Raw genomic sequence first — 24,021 nt, forward strand, 5'->3', positions numbered from 1 at the left:
ACCCGGTACTTCTTCTTGTACCGGTCTCTCTTTGCCAGGGCCAAGGATGGGTTCTTCAGAAGGGACAGCCCTTTGTCCTAGATGTCGCCCAACAGCGGGACCGAGAGTACGGTCTTCCTCTTGGCCTCTCGTTGCTGATAAAGGAATCCCTCCTTCTTCTGGTCTTCGGGGCATAGCTGAAAAAGCTCTGAGGCCCTGGCGATCATGGCGTGAAATGAGCTAATTTCGTCGGGAGGATAAGCCTGGGGTGGAGGCGACGGGAGATCTGTTTCATCGTTGCCTCCATCGTCCGTCCCCATCGTCTCGTCCCTCGGCGGAGGGGATGGCAGTAAAGGATGGAAGGGCAGGTGCGGATGGACTCGCCACTGCTTGTGTGGAGGGCTTCCTGACGTACAGGCGCTGCTGGATCGTCCGCAGGAGGCAAAGGCATCCTATTCCTTATTTCCGAGCACAGGGTGTGCAGGGCTAGTAAGATGTCCTCCGACCTGTCCATCGGTGGTGGCAGCGGTTGCGACGGGAGCGTTGGCATTGGCGTGGTGTCCTCTGGTTCCTCGTCGACCTGCCGTTCCTCGTGGGCTCTCTCGTCGCTATCCACGTCCGCCTCGTCGGGGTCCTTACCGTAGGACCAGTTCGTCCTCAGAGGAGATATCTAAGTCCAGCAGGACTATCGCACCCCCCTTCTTCTCTGCCAGGGGCTTCACGGGGGTCTTTTTGATGGGCAGGAAAGACGATTCCCTCCGGGTGGGCAGGGAAACTCTTGGCTTGGGGGTCGTCTCGACTGGGACCGCATCTGCAGGCTTCGCCAGGGACGCTATTACTCCCTCAATCGAAGCCTTAGCCAGGTGAATCTGGCCTTCACCATGGGGAGAGGGTCACCACCTTGCTCTCCCTTGGCTTTCTCCATCAGAGCTGACCGGGACTTCTCCAGAAGCTTACCCGGGTTGTCCGACTTCCTTTTCGTCGAGCCGGAGCGTTTGCTCGTGGTTGACGGCGTTGGCGATGCTGCGCCCGGCTTGGCAGCCGCAGAGCCCGTACCAACGATGCTCCCGGTGCCCGCAGACTCGCAGTGCTTTGCCTTATGTTGGGCCCCCGTCACAAGAGTGCCCTCAAAGGTCTTAGAAGACCGCTCAGACTTCTTCTTGGGTGAAGTACGTCCCCGGGGCTCACCTGCCACCGGGCTCTTCGCCTCCAGCCAGTCAGCGAGTCGCTTGTGATGGTCCTTCATGGTACGGATGGACATGTCCTTGTAGAACGCACAGGCCTCCTCCACGTGCGACTTGTCCGAGTGCAGGCAGTAAAGGCACCGAGAGTGCCAATCCTCCTTGAAGACCTTCTGTAGCCCACATCCTGGGCAGATCCTAAATAGCTTGGATCCAACGGGCGTCGAGTCTCCTTTGTCTTCGGCCATGTCCATGCGGGGTAGGCCTCAAAGATCATCCGGAATCCAAGAAGTGAAATTCGACGAAAATTCACCCTTGAGGGGAGTAGAAATTTCCAAAACGGGGTCCCGTTAATCGGAAGATCAATTGGTGGAGCTTGAGGCTCGATTTAACCGAAAAAATAAAAGTAAACTCTTTGAAAAAACGCAATACGCAGTAAAAGCTCGAGAGCTAAGCACAAGGACTTCCAACACTTGAACTTGCAGTAAAAATCTGAAGATGGCTGCCTGAGGAGGGGCTTAGGTAGAAGGCAGTCATTGGCTGGGGGCAGTATGACCCAGAGACCAGTGATTGGTTGTTAGGAGAAAGACAGTTCAGAAACTAAACTGAAACTGATTTTTTCTTCACTGAGGATTCCCAGCCTGACGACGGGGAACATTCATGAGCAGGTGAATCCATGCCAGACCCCATGCTGGAGAATAAGAAACATAAGACTGGGAATTAACGCTAAAGAAAGGTGCATTGTGTGTCGAATGTACCCGGGGTCCTCCCGCATCGATAGACAAGGTGGGTAGGAGCGATTGCCGCTGTGGTACTGTCCTTGGCTCCTGCAACAAAGCAGTGCCAGCAAAGTCAGCACAGTTAGTGAGTCGGGGAGACTGATAGCAGACCGGTCTGTGTTAGAACCAAGTTTGCAAGCAACAACATTGTATGAAGAAATCTGCAAAGAACAGAGTGTGAGGCACATGTAATGAGTGATGCAAATATAATTGAGCATCCAAGGAGTCACTGAACTTTTGAAGCCAAGATAGATACCATATACAGAGTGGGCCGGCAACACGTGGTTGCTCATTCGAAGGTCTCCGTTAGGTATCCAACTGAGAGTGTAAAATTGTGAACTGTGAAATTGAAGTGTTCCTGTAACGGGTCAAGCTAAACAGTAAGCACATTCGAAAGTCTTCAAAAGCTAATACAAACTGCAATTGGTTCGAGCGCGGCTGAGGGAGACTAATTGTGTAAAAGGGATCTGGGCCCGGGTGAGGGGGATCCGGGGTGAACTGTGAGTCACCCGAGAAAAGATATTCTATAGGCATTGGAGAAGAGGATATAAGTCTGGAAGAAGGGGGTCTAAAGTAAAGATTGTGGCATGAAAGGAATCTGAGGCCGGCTGAGGGCGATTCAGGGTGAACAGTGAATTGCCCGACTTGAATACTTGTAAAGGAACTTTTTGTTTGTTTTGGTACATCAGGCCCTCTGAATCTGAGACTTTGATAACCTAAAAGACTTGGGCACAGAAGGCCCTGACGTTGGTAATGGAACTGTGTCCTTGTGCCAAAGAAGCCAGAGAGAGTGCTATGCTTGAGTGAACCACCCTGTCCCGTGCTGAAAGCGTGGGGAAGGGAAGCCAACAGCCTGAACATCCTGACTTATCCTTTTGTGAACACTTCTTTCTTTTTCATGAACACTACCCCACACTATTTTTTTTTAGCTGTAGGGATTGGCAATCGTTTTTTTTTAGTATAGGTCATCTTTATTTTGACACGACACAACCAGGACAGCATTTTCTATTATTTGCTTGCTCCCATCTGTAGATTTCAGATTAGATAGGCGTTTATCACACCTTTGTTAAAGTTCAATAAACACCCTTGAACTCTTGTTACTTGTGTGTCTTACTTTGATAGCATGCCTGCCTTACATTAGGTAGAATCAAAGTGTGGATTAATTAAATGTTTCTTTTTCTGAGTCATTGTGACTGAAGAAATAAACAAAACTAAATAACATGATTTTTATAAAAACAATTCACAATTTCTTCAACAGAAATGACTAAAGAAACAAATACATTTGCCAAATTTAGTATGCGGTACATGGTGAACATAGCTAGAACAATGCATATACATGATGTTCTCAAGAAGATCTTGTGAGGAAAATTCATATTATGTCACAAATGATAAAACATTACCTGTTTCTCAACAGCACGACTCCTGTACACTTGCTGAATATCTTCAGCAACCATAGGACAGATTTCATCTACCTTGGTTAACAAAACAAGAAGTGGGACTTCTGCACAAAATAAAATAACATAATTGTACACATTATTTTTTGTTCATGTTTTTAAAATAACATATATAAAATATCTGTGGAGATGACCTCGAAAATATAACCAGGCCATAAACTGTGAATATAACATTTATTTTGCAATTCCTTGTAGTTGAGGAAGACCTCAAGTTCTGCTGAACTACTACGAACAATAAATTGATTGTATTATATACAAGTTAATTACCTGTAACTATTGTTCTCCAGCATGGTTCTGGCATGGATTTACATGCTCATGAATAACGAATACATAGCAGTACAACATTACACAACCACAGGAGGTGGCAAGGCTCAACAGAAGCAATTAACTCTTACCTCCGGAACAGACTCCCCTCAAGCGAACAGGTTGCGTAGCACTGCTTGGCCAACTCTGGACTCCTCCCTGGAATCCCTGTCGACGCAGTAGTACTTTGTGAACTTGTGCATGAATCTCCACGTAGAAGCCCTGCAGATGTCCAGCAGGGGCACACCAGACAGAACGCTGTCGTTGCAGAGATTGCTCTGGTGGAGTGGGCTCTCTGACGGCAGGGCAGAGGTCGGTTCCCCAACCGATGACAATGCATGATGCAGCCGGAGAGCCACCTTGAAATAAAAGCCTTGGAGAAGGCCTTCCCATGGTTCGCAGTACCAAAGTTCACCAACAGTTGCAAAGTCTTCCGAAAACCCTTTGTGCGTACCAGGTAGAACTTCAAGGCACGAGCAAGGTCCAGCGAGTGCAAGGCTGTGTCAGCTGATGACAAAGGTTTTGGGAAAAAACAGGTAACACCAAAGGCTTGTTGAAGTGGAATTTCGATGGAACCTTCGGCATAAAAGAGGGGTTAGTCCGCAGCACGACCCGCGATTCGTGGAAAGTCAGGTACGGTTGCTTGCAGGATAGGGCCTGGATCTCACCCACACTCCTGCCAGAGGTGATGGCCACAAGGAAAGCCATTTTCCACGAGAGGAACTTGAGAGGGGCATGATGCATCGGCTCGAAGGGGGCACCCATGAGCCTCGTCAAAACCATGTTGAGTTCCCATGCCGGTGCAAAGGCCTTCACTGGCTGGAAAGATCGAAAACGTCCTTTTGGGAACTTCTTGATGAGTCAGTGAGACCACAGTGAAGATCTTCCTGGAGACCTGGTGTAGCGGGAGATAGCCGCCAGATGCGCCTTGATAGAAGCATGATACTTGGCCAAGGAGAGCAAGTATGGAAGAATTTGCGGGGCCGTGACCCTCAGTGGGGTAATCTTCGGCGACCGGCACCACGTAGCGAAACGATTCGACTTGTGACCGTAGAACTTCAAAGTCGACTACATTGTTACATTGTGGCAGTATTGTCCGTGAAGATCCTCAACACCTTGCCCTTCAGAGACTAAAGGAATGACTTGAGGGCCCAGAACACTGCCTGTAGCTCCAGGATGTTGCTATGGAGCTCCTTCTCCTCCGGCAGCCACTGGCTTCTGGCATGCAGACGTCCGGTGTGGGCTCCGCAGCCCCCCAAGGAACCATCTGGAAAGCAGGGAAGCCGGTAAGATAGCTCAGCGGGTTGATCTCTCACTGCTGAGATCTGAGCGTGATCTGCAGATCACAGGTTCGAATCCCGACAAGGCCAACTCAGCCTTTTATCCTTCCGAGGTCGATAAATGAGTACCAATTTTGGTTGGGTGATATTGTATGTAAAATATGTTCTCTGTAAAGCGCTTTGGATAAAGGCGCTATATAAATAACACATCATTATCTGTGGCAACCGTCTCCTGGTATGGAGGGTTTTGGAACCCTGTGCCCCGGGCGATGTTGGAGCGGACGCCCCACCACCTTATCGCCCGACGGAACTCGTTGTCTAGTGTGATCTTGTCTGCTAAGCTTCCGGACACCTGTTTCTAGCGAGCGTCCAGGAACTCCTGAAGAGGTTGCATCTGTAACCTGCAGAGCCAGATGAGGTAGATGCAGCACTTGATGGTTCGCACCGTGGCTGTTTTAATCAACAACAGTCGCTGCACTTTCCCTTGAATGGCCGCTATCCTCTCCTCCGAGGGTGACGCCAGGCAGGATACTGTATTGAGTCTGGCTCCTAGGAACAGCACGTTCTGCGATGGTGTCAAGCAGGACTTTGGATAGTTGATGAAGAATCCCAGACCTGTCAGTGGCTGGACAATCACCTCCGTGTGTCCGACGGCCAACTCCCACGAGCGGGCCCGGAGGTGCCAGTCGTCGAGGTATGGGTATACGTGGATACCCTGCAGACGAAGATGGGCTGCCACCGGAGCCATGCATTTTGTGAACACTATGGAAGCCGATTTCAATCCGAAAGGTAGGGCCTTGAATTGTTAGTGCTGGCCCTGCACTATGAAACGCAGACACTTTTGATTTTTCTTGTGAATGGGGATGTGGACATAGGCGTCCCCCAGCTCCAGCGATGTCAAGAAGTCTCCTTCCTCCAGCTGGCCGAGCACGTGCTGCAACGTGACCATCCTGAACTTTTGGGGCTTCAAGTACTTGTTGAGACGTCGTAGGTTTAGGATGGGCATCCAGCCTCCTGTCTTCTTTCTGACCAGAAAGTATCTGGAATAGACTCCTGAGCCCCGGAGTCGTTGGGGAACCAGCTCTATGGCCCCTTTCCGCAGCATGGCCTGTACCTCTTCCAGGAGCTGAGGGATGTGCTGCTCCTGAGGGGACACTGGCAGAATCCGCGGACACCTGTGTCGAAACGCCAGGGTGTGTCCCTGGGCGAGAGCGTCCAGCACCCATCTGCCAGTGGTGATCTTCTTCCACTCGCCGACGAACCTCTTCAGCCGGCCGCCCACTGGGCTGCACACGTGGGCGCCTGACGTCCCACCGGTTCAGGCCTGTTTCGGGGCCGGCGTGCTGTTCTGTGTGCAATGGTGGCGCTGTCCTCCGCTACTGTAGGCCTGGGAACGGCCTCTGTAGACTTCCTGGGTCGTGGATCTGGAAGGCTGATGGTACGAAGAGGAGAAACCTTTGGGAGACCTGCTCGACTTTCCCCTTGAGGAGCGAAAAGAAGAGCACTGCTGTTGGAGAGTACCCAAGGAATAGGGCGTCTCTGTGTCAGCCTTGATGGCCTGGAGGGACTCATTGACAACCTTCCCAAACAAGTTCTCTCCGTTGAAGGGCATGTCCAACACCTTCGCCTGGACTTCCTGCCGGAAATTTGTGGCCTTCATCCCGCCTTGTCGACTAAGGCAGACACCGTTCCCCATCTGTCGGAACTCAGTGTTGGCTATTTCCAATGCCACTGTAATAGCGTGATCAGACATAACTTCCCCTTCCTGGAAAAGAGCGATCGCCTCCATCCTCTTATCGTATGGGAGGAACTCCAGAATAGGGCCCAGCTTGTGCCACAGCTCCCTGTCGTACTTGGCTAGGATCGCCAGTGCATTGGCCGCCTTGGTAGTGGACAATGCCGTGTAAATCACCTTGCTGACCATGGCGTCCAACTTTTTCCCCTTGCTGTTCGAAGGGACCAAAGACGACAAAGTCGGGTTAGCCAACCATTTCCTCGCGGCCGCCGATACCACCGAGGGTGGCAATGGTTGTGACCTCAGGCAGTTGGGTGCGGAGTCCGGCACTCAATACTTCTTCTCCAGCCTATCCCGTTTGGCTGGAGCCGTGCAAGGGTTCTTCATGAGGGCCAGGCCCTCATCCCACACGTCTTCCAGAAGGGGCACTGCCATGCTGGTCTTCCTCCTGGCCTTGCGCCTCTGGTACAAGAAACCCTCCTTCCTGGTTTCTTCGGGCACAAGCTGAAAAAGCTCAGAGGCTCTGGTGATCATTGAGTGGAACGACCCCACCTCGTCCTATGGGGATGCCCTAGGTGGCGTATCCAAATTCAGAGGCCCGCTGCCTGCTGCAATGATATCCTCCTCGTTGTCCGTAGTCATGGCCGCATCCGTCCCCGTATCCATGTCTGGGTCTGCTGGGGGAGAAGGGGCCCGACATGGATGCGGAGGCTGAACTGGGTGCGTCGGATGCCGCTTCCTCTTATTTGTTGGAGGCTGAACGGGGGCTTGCGGGGCCTCTGGAACCGGGCCCGGTGGCATCCTCTCTGGATCTCCGACACCAAGGTTTGAAGGGTCGAAAGAATCGCCAGAGACACATCCCTCGGCTGAGTTGGCGGAATTGGAAAACTAGGCCTGCACCGTCATCGCCATCGTCCCCGTTGTCCTCCTCTTCCTTGTCCTCATGGACCGTATGCAAGGACTCCTGGTCCTCGACGTCTGTGGACGAGACTTCCATGGTTTGAGCCACCTCTTTGGAGGGCTGTTTTGGGGCCTCCTCGCCCCCCCTTTTTCCTCCCTGTGGGGCTTGAACCGGGGCCTGAGCCGGTTTCCCCCCTTCTACTTTGCCAAAGTCACTGTGGTGGTGTTGCGCCTAGGGTGCAAGGATACCTTTTGTGCAGCGGGGGCTACATTCACAGGGTTAGTTCCCTTAGCTGATGTGAAAGAGCAGCTGCCACCAACTCTATCATCGACAAAATCTTAGCCTATGCCGATTCGGCCTTCTTCTTCTCCTCTGTCCGCAGCTTCTTGGATTTCTCCCACAGTTTAGCCGGGGCAGATGATTTCCTTTTTGAGGAGGAGCTTGACTGCCGGCTGGCAATGGAGGCATAGGGTGATGTCGATCGTGCCCTATCCACTTTGGGACCGGCTTCCACTGCGACCCCGGTGGACTCAGACTTGAGGTTCTTGGCTTTGTCTTGGGCCCCCATGGATGAGGTTCCCTCAAAGGACTTAGAAGGCCGCTCCTCGGACCAGCCAGTCCTGGGTGAGGCATGACCCTGCTTGAGGCACAGGGCAGAGGCCTTAGCATTAAGACACTCTGTCAGTCTACTGTGCCTGTCCCTCGTTGTCTTCTTGGAGAACCCGAGATATATCTCGCATTCCACCTCCTTATGGTCCCGGTGTAGGCAGTAGAGGAGTTGTATATGCTTGTCTTCCACAAACACGTTCCATAGGCCGCACTTGTTGCAGGGCTTGAAGAGGGACCTTCCCTCCTCCTACTCCTCCGTCATGGTCGGATGGCGCAAAGTATGCCGGATGGCCTTATTGAAACATCGACGATCTTGAGAAACGCTGAAATTCACCGACAATGGATCCCGCTGTCAGCAGATGGAGAAAAGAACACACAGGCTCTTTTTGGAATAAAAATCAAACCTTTTTCCGTCGAAAACACGAGAAACAAAAACATAGAAGTAGCTCACAGAGCAAACTCGAGGACTCCCAACACTGACGCGTGCAGTACAAATCTGAAGATGGCTGCCAGAGGAGGGGTTTATGGAGAGGACTGTCATTGGATGGGGGCAATATGACCCAGAGGACAGTGATTGGTACAAAGGAGAAATATAGTTTGTAAGTGAAAGTGAAACTGTTTTTCTTTTACCGAGGATTCCCAGCCTGACGACAGGAAAAATTCACGAGCATGTGAATCCATGCCAGACCCCATGCTGGAGAACACTATTATACAATTGGATTCATTTCAAAACTTCTAGACAATGACACCAAAAAAAGATACTATGCACAGAAATGAACACCATATAATCAGAATGGAGACATTCACAGTAACAAACATTGTGAAACACTGTATTCCAGAAATGTGCATACATAGGTCACTCACAGTGGGAAAAGGTAAAATTGTTTGAAATTTTCATTAAAGGGGAAGTTCTCTCAGGAATTTTATTGGTCCAATGGATCGGGCATGTATTTTTTAACATATTTATCGATCGAACAGAAATGTATTGCCAATGCATCTTACCTTCCGTTTTCTCACATTTACACATGCGAAACCCACCAGTCAGAAACTGCCATCTTGTGCTAATCTTATCCGTTGATCCATAGCCCTAAATTCAAGTGCCCTCACGGCAGTAATACAGATCACCCTCCCCTCAAGTTGACAGTGACATGTCAAACCGATATGCTCCACCTCTTCTCATGACAATCGTGGACAGCATAACCAAAAGTACCCTGTTATCACGTACGTCAACACGTTACCTCACGCAAATCCAGGATTACACACCTAACATAAAAGTTTACTTTCTTTTCACAAAAAGAAGAAATAAAATGTATACTTTTAAGAAAATACTAATACTATGAATTTCAAGTCGTTATAGTTTTAAATTCAAGTTATAAGGAACAAGTTACTTACCTGTAACTGTTGTTCTCCAGCATGGGTCTGGCATGGATTCACATGCTCATGAATATTCCCCATCATCAGGCTGGGAATCCTCGGTAAAGAAAAAACCAGTATCAGTTTCGTTTCTGATCTGTCTTTCGTAGTAACAACCAATCACTGGTCTCTGCGTCATACTGACCACAGCCAATGACTGCCCTCTACCTAAGCACCGCCTCTGGCAGCCATCTTCAGATTTGGAAGCACGTGAAGTGGCAGTATGACCAAGTGAAGAGCCGCAGAGGGGTAGGCGGGAGGGTTCGCATGTGAATCCATGCCAGACCCATGCTGGAGAACAACAGTTACAGGTAAGTAACTTGTTCCTTCTCCAGCATGGGGTCTGGCATGGATTCACATGCTCATGAATAAAGAATACATAGCAGTACACACATGCACAACCACGGGAGGTGGCAAAGGCTCAACATTAAGCATTACATCAAACTCAACATTAAGCATCTTACCTCCTCACCAGACTCACCTCAGGCGAACAGGTTGCGCAGCACTGCTTGGCCGACCCTGGACTCCTCCCTGGAATCCCGATCGACGCAGTAGAATTTCGTGAAGGTGTGCGTCGACCTCCACGTAGCAGCCCTGCATATGTCCAGCAGGGGCACACCAGAAAGGAACGCTGTGGTAGCTGCGATCGCTCTGGTGGAATGGGTTCTCGGACGGCCAGGCAGCGGTCGGTTTGCCAACCGATGACAGTACATGATACAGCCGGAGAGCCATCTGGAAATGGAAGCCTTTGAGAGAGCCTTCCCCTGATTGACAGGTCCAAAGTTCACAAAGAGTTGTGACGTCTTCCGAAAACACTTCGTGCGGTCCACGTAGAACTTCAGCGCTCTAGCCACATCCAGCGAGTGCAAAGTCCTCTCAGCCGGCGACGAAGGCGACGGGAAGAACACAGGCAACACCAAGGGTTCGTTGAGATGAAAGTCCGACGGTACCTTGGGCATGAAAGAGGGGTGCGTCCTGAGCACTACCCTCGTGTCGTGAAAAGTCAAGTACGGGGCCTTGCAGGAAAGGGCCTGGATCTCTCCCACCCGTCGTGCGGAGGTGATGGCCACAAGAAACGCTGTTTTCCACGACAGAAACTTCAACGGGGCCGAGTGCAGAGGCTCGAACGGAGGTCCCATGAGCTTGGTCAGCACCACGTTGAGCTCCCACGCCGGGGCCGGCGCCTTCACTGGCGGGAACGATCTGAACAGTCCCTTCATGAACTCTTTCACCAGACGATGAGACCACAAGGACGTCCGGCCCGTGGTTCTGGTGTATCGGGAGATCGCAGCAAGATGAATCTTGATGGACGCGTGTGCCAGTCCAGCTTTGGCCAGCGTCAGCAGGTACGGCAGTACCTGGGGAGCCGTAATCCGTAGAGGGTTAATCTTCTGTGGGTGGCACCAGACAGAGAACCTCTTCCATTTGTGTCCGTAGCATTTAAGAGTCGAGGACGCCCTGGCCTTTGCAAGAACCTCTCTGCAGTCGGCCGGTATGTCGTATCCTCCAAACTCTAGCGCTGCAGGAGCCAGGCCTGCAAGTTCAGGGATTTCGGGTCGTGGTGGAGGATGGCGCATCTTTCTCTGGAGAGTAGATCCGCGTCCACCGGTAGCTTGATTGGCGGGGACGCTGACAAGTCCAGAAGGTCCGGGAACCATATCTGCCTCGGCCACGCAGGTGCGACGAGGATCATCCTGCACCGTGACCTCTTGAGCTGGTTGACGAGCCGGATTAGCAGTGGCAAAGGAGGGAACGCGTAGAGGAACAGGCCCTCCCAGGGAAACGAGAAGGCATCGCCCATGCTCCTCGCCTGGGGAAACCTGCTGGCGAACCTCCGGCACTTGGAGTTCGTCGCCGTCGCGAACAGGTCGATCTGGGGTGTGCCCCACCGTCGGAAGAGGCGATCCACTAGATCCTGCCGTAGTTCCCACTCGTGGCACGAGCGCAGCTCCCTGCTGAGTGAGTCGGCGATGGTGTTTTTTATCCCTGCCAGATGAAACGGCACCAGAAACATCCTTTGGGCGACGGCCCAATGCCACAGGTCCTGCGCCTCCTTGGACAGCGCTGGAGACCTGGTTCCGCCCTGTTTCCTGATGTAAAACATGGTGGTGGTTTTGTCGGTGAAGATCCTCACCACCTTGCCCTTGAGGGACGGAAGGAAGGACCTGAGGGCCCAGAACACTGCACGGAGCTCCAGGACGTTGATATGGAGGCACTTCTCCGTCGGGAGCCAAAGGCCTCTCGCGTGCAGTTTTTCGGTGTGCGCTCCCCACCCTTCCAGGGAGGCATCCGTGGTCACTGTCTCCTGGTGGTCTGGGGTCTGGAAGTCCATGCCCGCCGTCAGATGCGCGCGGGTGCCCCACCACCGGACCGCTCGGCGGAAACTCTCGTCGAGTGTGATCCTCTCCTCAAAGCCGCCCGTCGTTTGGATCCAGCGCGCGTCCAGGAACTCCTGCAACGGGCGCATCCGGAGCCTGCACATGGGAATGAGGTAGATGCAAGAAGACATCATTCCGAGGAGGGACTTGATGGACCTCACCTTGGCCGCGTCGGAAACCAACATCCGCTGTACCTTGCCCAGGATGAACCTGGTCCTTTCCTCCGACGGGGAGGCCAGAAGGGACACTGTGTCGAGCTTCGCTCCCAGAAACAGTGCGTTTTAGTTCACAGAGAATCCCAGGTCCGAGAGAAGTTGGACGGTCCTTGCCGTGTGCTCCACGGCGAGCTCCCTCGTCTTGGCTCGGATGAGCCAGTCGTCCAGGTAGGGGTAGACGTGGATCCCCTCGCGGCGCAGCTGCGCCGCCACCGGTGCAAGGCACTTGGTGAATACCCTGGGTGCCGACCGTAGTCCGAAGGGGAGGGCTTTGAACTGGTAATGACGCCCTTGGACCACAAACCTGAGGAATTTTCGGTGCCCCTTTAGGATGGGAATATGGAAGTAGGCATCCTCCAAATCCAACGACGACAGGAAGTCTCCTTCCTCCAGCTGCCCCAGGACGTGCTGGAGGGTGACCATCCGGAACTTCTGCGCTTTGATGAACTTGTTCAGCCGTCGCAGATCTAGGATGGGGCGCCATCCTCCCGTCTTCTTCTTCACGAGGAAGTATCTCGAGTAAACTCCGGAGCCCCGAAGCCTCTTTGGTACGAGTTCGATGACGCCCTTCGTGAGCATCGCCTTAACCTCCCGGAGAAACTGAGGGACGTGAAGCTCTTTCCTGGCCACGGGGGGGACGCGCAGGCACCTTCTTTGAAACTCGAGCGCATGGCCCCGGGCTAAGGCGTCCAGCACCCAACGGTCGCTGGAGATGGACTCCCACACGCTGACGAAGCTCGCCAGCCGGCCTCCCACCGGGGTGCTTCGGTGGTGGCCTGACCCCACGGCCGGTTCCATCCTGTTTTGACGAGGCTTTGCCGCCTTGACCTCCTTGGCGACGACGGCGGGGTCCGCCAGACTTGCCTCGTCCTCTGTAGGCCTCCTGCTGAGACGACGAGCGGGCCGCTTGACGGTAGGTGGAGAAACTGCCGCCGGAACCTTTGGAGGCGCCCTTGCCTCCGCTGCTCCGAAAGGGCGTCCGTCGTTGCAGAACCCCAAGGGCCCGGGCCGTCTCAGTGTCCGCTTTAATGGCCTGGAGGGAATCGTCCACTGTTTTCCCAAACAGGTTGTTCCCATCAAACGGCATGTCCAGGACTCTGGTCTGTACGTCTTGACGGAAGTCCGTAGCCTTGAGCCATCCACGCCGCCTAAGGCACACGCCGTTGCCCAACTGGCGAAACCCAGTGTCGGCGATGTCCGTCGCAATAGTGATGGCGAGGTCCGACGCCACCTCACCTTCCTGTAGGATCTCCAGGGCATCCGCCCTCTTGTCGTCCGGTAGGAAGTCCAGCAGGGGAGCCAGTTTGTACCATAACTCCCTGTCGTAGCGGGCCACGATAGCCAAGGCGTTGGCCGCTTTAATCGTCGTCGCTGCCGACGAGATGACCCTGCGTCCCATAGCATCCAATTTCTTTCCCTCGCTGTCCGGTGGGGAAGTCGATGTGTGTAACGCTCACCTGATTCTCGCAGAGACGCCGGTCTTGACTGGGCGACTACCGTATCTTCAAAGGTGATGTGTAGCACCCGGTTGGCTCTTTGGGCTGGACCTCTGTGCACTGTATGCCTGACGTGTAGAGTAAGATGTCTGCAGATAGAAAATATGGGGTTAATGAACTGGGGTTATTGGGGTGTCCCTATCTCTTTCCTCTTCTCCTCTCCTGTAGACCCCCAAAGGTTAACGCTCTCACCTTAGGTAAGTGAATGCCGAGCTCTCCATCTGCCTCGGGGCAGGGTGCTGTAACCAGTTTCTTCACTGGATAGGTAGCGCAGGCCTCTTGACTTCAGAGGACTGCTGTCCGTCGTTTACTGCACGAACGGTAAGTTTCGAGTCATTCAAATGTCTTTAAAGTCTTTAGTAATGATGTCTCTTGTTTTGCAGGGTTCCGGCGATGGCGGATGACGGGCTGAAGTGAGTTGAAGATGGAGCCCGTGTGATGAATAGAAGCGCCTGGAAGCACGTAAGTAAGCGCTTGTTGCCTGCTTCACTATGCGCTCTAACTGTCTTTTTATTTTGCAGGTACGAGTTCGGAGCGGCTGCAGGGTGCCGGAATACCCACTGGATTAGATGTGGAAAGGAGTAATGGCACGTGAGTATTAAAGTTCCCCAATGTCTTTAAACGCACCTTGTTTTGTCTTTCAGATGCGGGATGCAGCGCCGAAGGCCTCCGGAGCGTGCGAAGAGTTGGTAAGCCTTTGCCTTTCAGATGCCGGAATGCTAACCTGTTCTTTCTTGTCTTTATAGGTGTTGCTGAAGACTGGATTCAGGATGGTAAGCCTTTGCCTTTCAGATGCCGGAATGCTAACCTGTTCTTTCTTGTCTTTATAGGTGTTGCTGAAGACTGGATTCAGGATGGTAAGCCTTTTTCCTTAGGCCCAGGACCAGATGCAGAAGACACGATGAGCGTTCTGCTGCAGAGGTTGCAGAATAACGCAAAGCAAGATTCATCCACCGGGTGTGGTTTAAATAGCCTCCTGTAGTGCTTAGGTGTCTCCTTCCACAGCCACGCCTAAGTAAGAAAAGAGTTCCTGGTAAGAAAAGAGTTCCTGCCTTCCAGAAGAGTTCCAGTGTTCTGAATCTAGGGAGTGGCTCCAGCCCCACCCAACAGGAAAAGTAGTTCCAAACAGAAGAGGATCAGAGGCTCAGCTGGCAGGCAAGTAAGCAGCATGGTCTGCTGAAGGTAAGTCCACCCAAGCATTATGAGCCCGGCGCTTCCAGCGCTGGGACTGGGCATATTTATGAGCCTGGTGCCACTGGCGCCAGGACTGGGTCCAAAAGGTCCCAATTGGGACTGGTTGGCACTCGGAACCTGGGTTATGGATCTGCTTCCAAGGGAGTTGGGAAAACCCTGACCTTTTGGAAGCAGAGATCATGACAGTACCCCCCCTCAAGGCCCCTCCCAAACCGGGCTTCTCCGGGGGTTTTGGCTTGTCAGGAAATGTTCGGTGAAATCTTTTGATTAGGCGAGGAGCGTGGACATATTCAGCAGGTTCCCAGGATCTCTGTTGGGGGCCGTAGCCTTTCCAGTCAATTAGGTAGAATAGTTTAGATTTGGAGATCTTGGAGTCCAGAATGCTTTTGACTTCAAACTCGAGTTCTCCATCCACTAGGATAGGTTTTGGAGATTTGGTTAGTCGGGTTTGAGGTTGCACGGGTTTTAATAGAGAGACGTGGAAGACCGGATGTATCTTCATGTGCGGGGGCAAGTCCAACTTGACCGCTACTGGGTTTACTATGGTAGTGATGGAATAGGGACCAAGGTATCTTGGGTTGAATGTGCGTGGCCCTTTTAGAGATAGATATTTGGTAGATAACCAGACTTGATCCCCTACTTGATAGTGAGGGGCTTCCTTCCGATGTTGATCTGCTCCTTTCTTGTATTGTTCTTTAGCCCTTTGAAGGTGAGAAACAGCTTCCTTAAAGGCTTGGGTGATTGTAGAATGCAGGTAGTCTACTGCTGGTGTTTCAAGATCTTGGAGGGGATCCAACTCCGAGGTTCGAGGGTGATTGCCGTACAAAAGAAAAAACGGGGTTTTCCCAGTTCCCGAATGGACAGAGATATTGTAGGCATACTCGGCTATCCAAAGGATATCTTTCCAAGTTTTTTCAGTTTGTTGCAGCATGCAGCGTAAATACTGTGCCAGAGTTTGATTGGTCCTCTCGGTTTGTCCGTCGGTCTGAGGGTGGTGACTGGTCGATAGTCTCACATCAATTTGAGCCGACCGACAGCAACTTCGCCAAAAATGAGAAATAAATTGACTACCTCGATCCGAAATTAGAACCGAAGGAAAACCGTGCAGTCGGACGATGTTTTCGAGAAATTCTCGGGCCAGAGTTGCTGCTGTTGGCAAGCCTTTGAGCGGAATGAAATGCGCCATCTTGGAGAATAAGTCCACGATTACTAGAATCGTATTGTATCCGGAGCATGGAGGTAGATCGGTGATGAAGTCCATAGAAAGCGTATGCCAAGGGCGAGGTGGGATGTCAATAGGGTGTAAGAGGCCTGCTGGTCTTTCCTTTTGACTCTTGTTTTGGGCGCATACTCCACAGGACATTATAAAGTCTCTGATATCTTTTTTCCAAGACGGCCACCAGAAGTAGCGCTTGATCTTTTCTGAGGTCTTGGCTATACCGGGATGACCTTCCATTAAAGAGTCGTTATAACAAGAGATTACTTTTTTCTGTAAATCTGTGCTGGGTAGGTATAATCGTTCTTGGAAATACAATAAGTTGTCCTTTACTGCAAAATCCTTTCCCTGCAGATGCCAATTCTGTATGTCTGCTGGAGTTACACGTTGCCTGGCTTTATCCTTAACTTCCTCTATGGATTCTGTGGCGATTACACCCAGAATTCTTTGTTCGGGAATGATTGGTACAGGTTTAGGGTTGACCAAGTGTTCTTCCACTCCCATCCGAGAAAGGGCATCGGCTTTACCGTTCTTTGTACCAGGTCGATAGGTAATTATGAAGTCAAACTCGGCAAAGAATAATGCCCAACGGAGTTGTCTAGAGGATTGGGCTTTTGCGGTCTTCAAATATTGCAGGTTTCGGTGATCCGTAATCACAGTAACGGTGTGTCGGGCCCCCAGCAGATAATGCCGCCAAGCCTTAAAGGCAGACTTGATAGCCAGAAGTTCCTTGTCAGTAATCGTGTAATTGATTTCAGGAGGCGAGAATTTGCGGGACCAAAATGCCACGGGATGCAACTGATTGGTTACCGGGTCCTTTTGTGATAGAACTGCCCCCATGGCAAGGCTTGAAGCATCAGTTTCCACGATGTAGGGGAGTTCGGGGCGAGGGTGTTTTAAGATTGGTGCAGAGATAAATTTAGTCTTCAAATCCTGGAAAGCTTGTTCCGCCTCGGTAGACCATTCAAAACGTTTGTTTTTCTTTAACAAGGCAGTGATGGGCTGGACTATTCGAGAGAATTCGGGGATAAACCTGCGGTAAAAGTTAGCGAAGCCTAACATGCTTTGCACACCTTTTACGGAGGATGGTGATGGCCATTTGAGAACTGCATCGACCTTCTTTGAATCCATACGCACTCCGCCAGGTGATAATATGAATCCCAAGAATTCAACTTCAGTCACGTTGAAAACACATTTTTCCAATTTAGCGAAAAGTTTGTGTTGACGCAATCTTTCGAGGACCATTTTCACGTGTTTCCGATGTTCAGATTCCGATGAAGAATAAACGAGGATGTCGTCAATGTAAACAACAACACATACATCTATGAGCTCTCTGAGGACATCGTTCATAAAATATTGAAAGGCGGCCGGGGCATTGCAAAGTCCGAAGGGCATGACCTGATATTCAAATAGCCCATACTTGGTGCGGAAGGCCGTCTTCCATTCATCGCCCTCTTTTACTCGTACCAAGTGGTAAGCTCCTCTAAGATACAGCTTTGTATATATGCATGCTTTTCTGACTTGGTCCAGGAGTTCAGGGATCAAAGGTAACGGATATCTATTCTTAACCGTGATCTGGTTCAGGGAGCGATAATCGATACAAGTTCTAAGGTCTCCTTCCTTTTTTGGAACGAAGAACAAAGCTGAAGAAGCAGGGGACTTGGAAGGACGAATACACCCATTTGCCAGGTATTGATCCAGGTATTGTCGAAGGTGAAGGTTCTCAGGCTCGGTGAGGGCATAAATTCTACTACAAGGAGGAGTAGATCCAGGTATCAGGTCTATCTGGCAGTCATAAGACCTATGAGGAGGTAGAGAGTTAGCCTGATCCTTCCGGAAAACATCTTGGTATTCTAGGTATTCGGGAGGTAACTGGGGAGTCTCTGAAGAAATTGCGGCCAGTGCAACACCAGGTGGAGGGTGACAAGTAGAGACACATTCTGGAAACTGGACCGTTCTTGCTCGCCAATCGATCAGAGGATTGTGTTTCTCTAACCAAGGTATTCCTAGAATAATCTGAAACTGAGGGGCCTTGATCACATCGAACACGATCTTCTCATGGTGTCCATCTTGACTTACTAGTGTCACCTCTTGAGTGGTATGCGTTACTGGCCCGGAGGCTATCTCCGTACCATCCACCGTAGTAATGACGTCCTTTACAGCCTTGGGACAAAGAGTTAGATTCATCCTCAAAACCATTTCATGATCCACATAATTGCCGATGGCACCGCTGTCGACGTAAGCTTCAATTGCATGTAATCGATCCGGATTATCAGGGCTAATGAGGACCATAGGTATCACGAAATGCGAGGTCACGGAACTGGTTTTCACGCTCGGCAAGAGGACCTCTATTCTTGTCGGGCGAGGTCGTTTCCCTGCTCAGAGTTTGTAACTTTGGTAACTGCAGCTCCTACTGCCTTCTTGGCAGGTTTCACCGGACAGTCTCGAAGAAAGTGCCCTGAGTTTCCGCAATATAGGCATAATTGCAACTGTTTCCTCCTTTCCCGCTCCCTTTGTGTTAGAGGACCTTTCAGACCCCCTATTTGCATGGGTTCCCCGGAGTCTACTCCTTTGGAAGGAGTTGGCGGTTTGGAAAATACTTGAGCATCAAACTTGGAACGATCGGCCTTCCTGTTCTGCAGCCTGTGATCTATTTGAACGACCAAGTCTATATAATCCGAACAGTCTTGTGGGGGATTCACTACTTGGGCTAAAACGTCTTTGAGCTCTCCACGTAGACCTCTATAAAACAGCGTAATCCTTTTGTCCTCAGGCCATTGAGTTTCCACTATTAGTCTATTGAAAGATGCAATATAAGCCAAAAGGTCTTGATTACCCTGTCGCAACGAAAGAAGCTCATTGTCCAAGGCCTGCCCCTGTGAATGTCTTGCGAACAGTTTTTCCATACTAAGCTGAAAGGCTTGAAAATCATGGAGAACCGGATCATCTTGATTAACTAGAGGGATCGACCAGTCTGCCGCATTGCCACTAAGGTACGAAAGTACAAAAGCTACTTTTGCTTGATCAGTTGGAAAGGCTACTGGCCGGCATAAGAAGTGCAACCGGCACTGATTGATAAATACTGCAAACCTCTTTGGGTCACCAGAAAATCGTTCGGGCGGAGCCAGAGGTACATTCCCAGGTAGGTTGATCTGCACTGGATTCATAGAGGATGTTGAAGGAAGATTTGCCCCTGATGCGGGTAACGGGGTCTGTCCGGCTTGTGACTGTAGCACTTGTCTAGCAAGATTGTCTGTTCTCTCCTTGGAAATAATTAGTTCCCTTCTTAGAGCATTAGTTTCCTGACGAGCTGCATGCACTTCTGCCCTTAGTTCCCCAAGTAACCGGGCTAGGGGGTCAGTATCCGAGGTTTCCATAGCGCCTGGGCGAGAGTTTTGCGGTAGGCTTTGCGTTCTGTAACGCTCACCTGATTCTCGCAGAGGCGCCGGTCTTGACTGGGCGACTACTGTATCTTCAAAGGTGATGTGTAGCACCCGGTTGGCTCTTTGGGCTGGACCTCTGTGCACTGTATGCCTGACGTGTAGAGTAAGATGTCTGCAGATAGAAAATATGGGGTTAATGAACTGGGGTTATTGGGGTGTCCCTATCTCTTTCTTCTTCTCCTCTCCTGTAGACCCCCAAAGGTTAACGCTCTCACCTTAGGTAAGTGAATGCCGAGCTCTCCATCTGCCTCGGGGCAGGGTGCTGTAACCAGTTTCTTCACTGGATAGGTAGCGCAGGCCTCTTGACTTCAGAGGACTGCTGTCCGTCGTTTACTGCACGAACGGTAAGTTTCGAGTCATTCAAATGTCTTTAAAGTCTTTAGTAATGATGTCTCTTGTTTTGCAGGGTTCCGGCGATGGCGGATGACGGGCTGAAGTGAGTTGAAGAAGAGCCCGTGTGATGAATAGAAGCGCCTGGAAGCACGTAAGTAAGCGCTTGTTGCCTGCTTCACTATGCGCTCTAACTGTCTTTTTATTTTGCAGGTACGAGTTCGGAGCGGCTGCAGGGTGCCGGAATACCCACTGGATTAGATGTGGAAAGGAGTAATGGCACGTGAGTATTAAAGTTCCCCAATGTCTTTAAACGCACCTTGTTTTGTCTTTCAGATGCGGGATGCAGCGCCGAAGGCCTCCGGAGCGTGCGAAGAGTTGGTAAGCCTTTGCCTTTCAGATGCCGGAATGCTAACCTGTTCTTTCTTGTCTTTATAGGTGTTGCTGAAGACTGGATTCAGGATGGTAAGCCTTTGCCTTTCAGATGCCGGAATGCTAACCTGTTCTTTCTTGTCTTTATAGGTGTTGCTAAAGACTGGATTCAGGATGGTAAGCCTTTTTCCTTAGGCCCAGGACCGGATGCAGAAGACACGATGAGCGTTCTGCTGCAGAGGTTGCAGAATAACGCAAAGCAAGATTCATCCACCGGGTGTGGTTTAAATAGCCTCCTGTAGTGCTTAGCGTGTCTCCTTCCACAGCCACGCCTAAGTAAGAAAAGAGTTCCTGGTAAGAAAAGAGTTCCTGCCTTCCAGAAGAGTTCCAGTGTTCTGAATCTAGGGAGTGGCTCCAGCCCCACCCAACAGGAAAAGTAGTTCCAAACAGAAGAGGATCAGAGGCTCAACTGGCAGGCAAGTAAGCAGCATGGTCTGCTGAAGGTAAGTCCACCCAAGCATTATGAGCCCGGCGCTTCCAGCGCTGGGACTGGGCATATTTATGAGCCTGGTGCCACTGGCGCCAGGACTGGGTCCAAAAGGTCCCAATTGGGACTGGTTGGCACTTGGAACCTGGGTTATGGATCTGCTTCCAAGGGAGTTGGGAAAACCCTGACCTTTTGGAAGCAGAGATCATGACAGTGTGGAGGCCGCACCCCCCCCTGCTTTCTTCCTGGCCGCCGCGGAGACGACGGAGTCCGGGGTAGGCTGCGCCCGGAGGCACAGGGGGGCCGCGTCCGGACCCGGTACTTCTTCTCGTACCGGTCTCTTCTAGCTGGTGTCGTGGAAGGGTTCTTGAGGAGGGCGAGGCCCTCATCCCAAATGTCGTCCAGTAGAGGCACCGCGAGGACCGTCTTCCTCTTGGCCTCGCGCCGTTGATAAAGGAATCCTTCCTTTTTCTTCTCCTCAGGGCAGAGTTGGAAAAGCTCGGATGCCCTGGCGATCATGGAGTGGAACGATCCAATCTCGTCGGGCGGAGAAGCCCTGGTGGGAGGTGACGATGGTAGATCCTCGTCGTATACCTCGTCGTCCGTACCCGTCGCTGCCGTGTCAGTCCCCGTATCATCCCCTCGGGTGGACGGGGAGGAGGGCTGGACAGGGCGCGACGGCTGAAAAGGAGGTGGAGGGTGAATCCTTCTTTTCTTGGGCGGGGGAGCACCAGAAGGTCCCGGTTCAGGATCCCCGACGGGAGAGGTTCCTCCGTCGGCAACGGTAGTCTCGTCCTTATCTCTGAACATAAGGACTGTATAGCCAACAAAATGGCCGCCGAGTTGTCTTGCGGCACTGGCAGTGGGGAATCCGACGGGCGATCAGGGGCCCCGTCGGAACCCTCGACAATGTCGTCGTCGCCTGCGTCGGGATCTATCCCGACGGGCCGGTCTTCTTCCACGCCAAGGCCGTGGCTTAAGACCTCAATCAGCTCTTCCTCTGAGGTTGAGGCCGAATCTACGACGACGCCCTGCCCCCCCCTTTTCTTCCGTGCCGGGGGTTTCACGGGGGTCCTATCGATGGGCACAAAAGAGGACTCTCTCCGAGGTGGCAGGGAGACTCTGAGCCCCGAGGTCGCCACCACTGGTGTAGCCTCCACAGGCTGAGCCAGGGCCGCCACGACAGTATCGATAGAGGGCTTGGCCGGATGGATTAAGGCCTTCACCACCTTAGGTGCGCTCACCGCCTTATCCTTGAGGGGGGGGGACACTGCCTCGCTCCCCCTCCGATGGGGCCTTCGAGCTCGACCGGGGCCTCTCCAGGAGCTTCGCCGGGTGCTCGCCCTTCCTCTTACCCGACCCAGAGCGTTGGCTCGTGGCTGAAGGTGCCGGGGAGGGTGCGCCCTGCCTGGCGACCGCAGAGCCCGACCGTTCGGCGCTCCCGGTGCCAGCGGACTCGCGGTGCTTGGCCTTGTGTTGGACCCCCGTCGCCGGGGCGTCCTCAAAGGTCTTAGAAGACCGCTCGGATTTCTTCCTCTTCTTCTCGCCTGACGGGCTCTTCCCTTCCAGCCAGTTGGCGAGACGTTGATGGCGGTCCTTCACGGTCCGCTCCGACATGTTGCCGCAAAACGCACAGTCCTTCTCCACGTGCGTCTTGTCCTCATGCAAGCAGTAGAGACAAAAGGAGTGTTCGTCCTCCTTAAAGACGTTCTGCAGCTGGCATCCAGGGCAGATCCTGAACCGGGACCTTCTGGTGCTCCCCCGCCCAAGAAAAGAAGGATTCACCCTCCACCTCCTTTTCAGCCGTCGCGCCCCGTCCAGCCCTCCTCCCCGTCCACCCGAGGGGATGATACGGGGACTGACACGGCAGCGACGGGTACGGACGACGAGGTATACGACGAGAATCTACCGTCGTCACCTCCCACCAGGGCTTCTCCGCCCGACGAGATTGGATCGTTCCACTCCATGATCGCCAGGGCATCCGAGCTTTTCCAACTCTGCCCTGAGGAGAAGAAAAAGGAAGGATTCCTTTATCAACGGCGCGAGGCCAAGAGGAAGACGGTCCTCGCGGTGCCTCTACTGGACGACATTTGGGATGAGGGCCTCGCCCTCCTCAAGAACCCTTCCACAACGCCAGCTAGAAAAGACCGGTACGAGAAGAAGTACCGGGTCCCGGACGCGGCCCCCCTGTGCCTCCGGGCGCAGCCTACCCCGGACTCCGTCGTCTCCGCGGCGGCCAGGAAGAAAGCGGGGGGGGGTGCGGCCTCCACATCGACTTCCCCACCGGACGGCGAGGGAAAGAAATTGGACGCTATGGGACGCAGGGTCATCTCGTCGGCAGCGACGACGATTAAAGCGGCCAACGCCTTGGCTATCGTGGCCCGCTACGACAAGGAGTTATGGTACAAACTGGCTCCCCTGCTGTACTTCCTACCGGACGACAAGAGGGCGGATGCCCTGGAGATCCTACAGGAAGGCGAGGTGGCGTCGGACCACGCCATCACTATTGCGACGGACATCGCCGACACTGGGTTTCGCCAGTTGGGCAACGGCGTGTGCCTTAGGCGGCGTGGATGGCTCAAGACTACGGACTTCCGTCAAGACGTACAGACCAGAGTCCTGGACATACCGTTCGATGGGAACAACCTGTTTGGGAAAACAGTGGACGATTCCCTCCAGGCCATTAAAGCGGACACTGAGACGGCCTGGGCCCTTGGGGTTCTGCAACGACGGACGCCCTTTCGGAGCAGCGGAGGCAAGGGCGCCTCCAAAGGTTCCGGCGGCGGTTTCTCCACCTACCGTCAAGCGGCCCGCTCGTCGTCTCAGGAGGCCTACAGAGGACGAGGCAAGTCTGGCGGACCCCACCGTCGTCGCCAAGGAGGTCAAGGCGGCAAAGCCTCGTCGAAACAGGATTGAACCGGCCGTGGGGTCGGGCCCCCACCGAAGCACCCCAGTGGGAGGCTGGCTGGCGAGCTTCGTCAGCGTGTGGGAGTCCATCTCCACCGACCGTTGGGTGCTGGACGCCTTAGCCTGGGGCCACGCGCTCCAGTTTCAAAGAAGGTGCCCGCGTGTCCCCCCCGTGGCCAGGAAAGAGCTTCACGTCCCTCAGCTTCTCCTGGAGGTAAAGGCGATGCTCAGGAAGGGCGTCATCGAACTCGTACCAAAGAGGCTTCGGGGCTCCGGAGTTTACTCGAGATACTTCCTCGTGAAGAAGAAGACGGGAGGATGGCGCCCCATCCTAGATCTGCGACGGCTG

At 52.6% G+C, this 24,021-nt stretch overlaps 1 protein-coding gene across 2 annotated transcripts in view; it reads right to left on the reverse strand.

Moving 5' to 3' along the window:
* Nucleotides 1-24,021, reverse strand: part of LOC138539878 (interferon-induced protein 44-like) — a 1,550,577-nt gene that overhangs the window by 221,063 nt on the left and 1,305,493 nt on the right. For both annotated transcript variants that reach the window (XM_069641641.1, XM_069641642.1), the window contains one exon: nucleotides 3,340-3,440. In XM_069641641.1, coding sequence (XP_069497742.1) covers nucleotides 3,340-3,440 — 101 coding nt within the window. The remainder of the gene's footprint in view (nucleotides 1-3,339; nucleotides 3,441-24,021) is intronic.

The sequence above is a fragment of the Ambystoma mexicanum genome, chromosome 1q, assembly GCF_040938575.1.
Source record: "Ambystoma mexicanum isolate Mex_15411 chromosome 1q, UKY_AmexF1_1, whole genome shotgun sequence".
NCBI lineage: Eukaryota > Metazoa > Chordata > Amphibia > Caudata > Ambystomatidae > Ambystoma > Ambystoma mexicanum.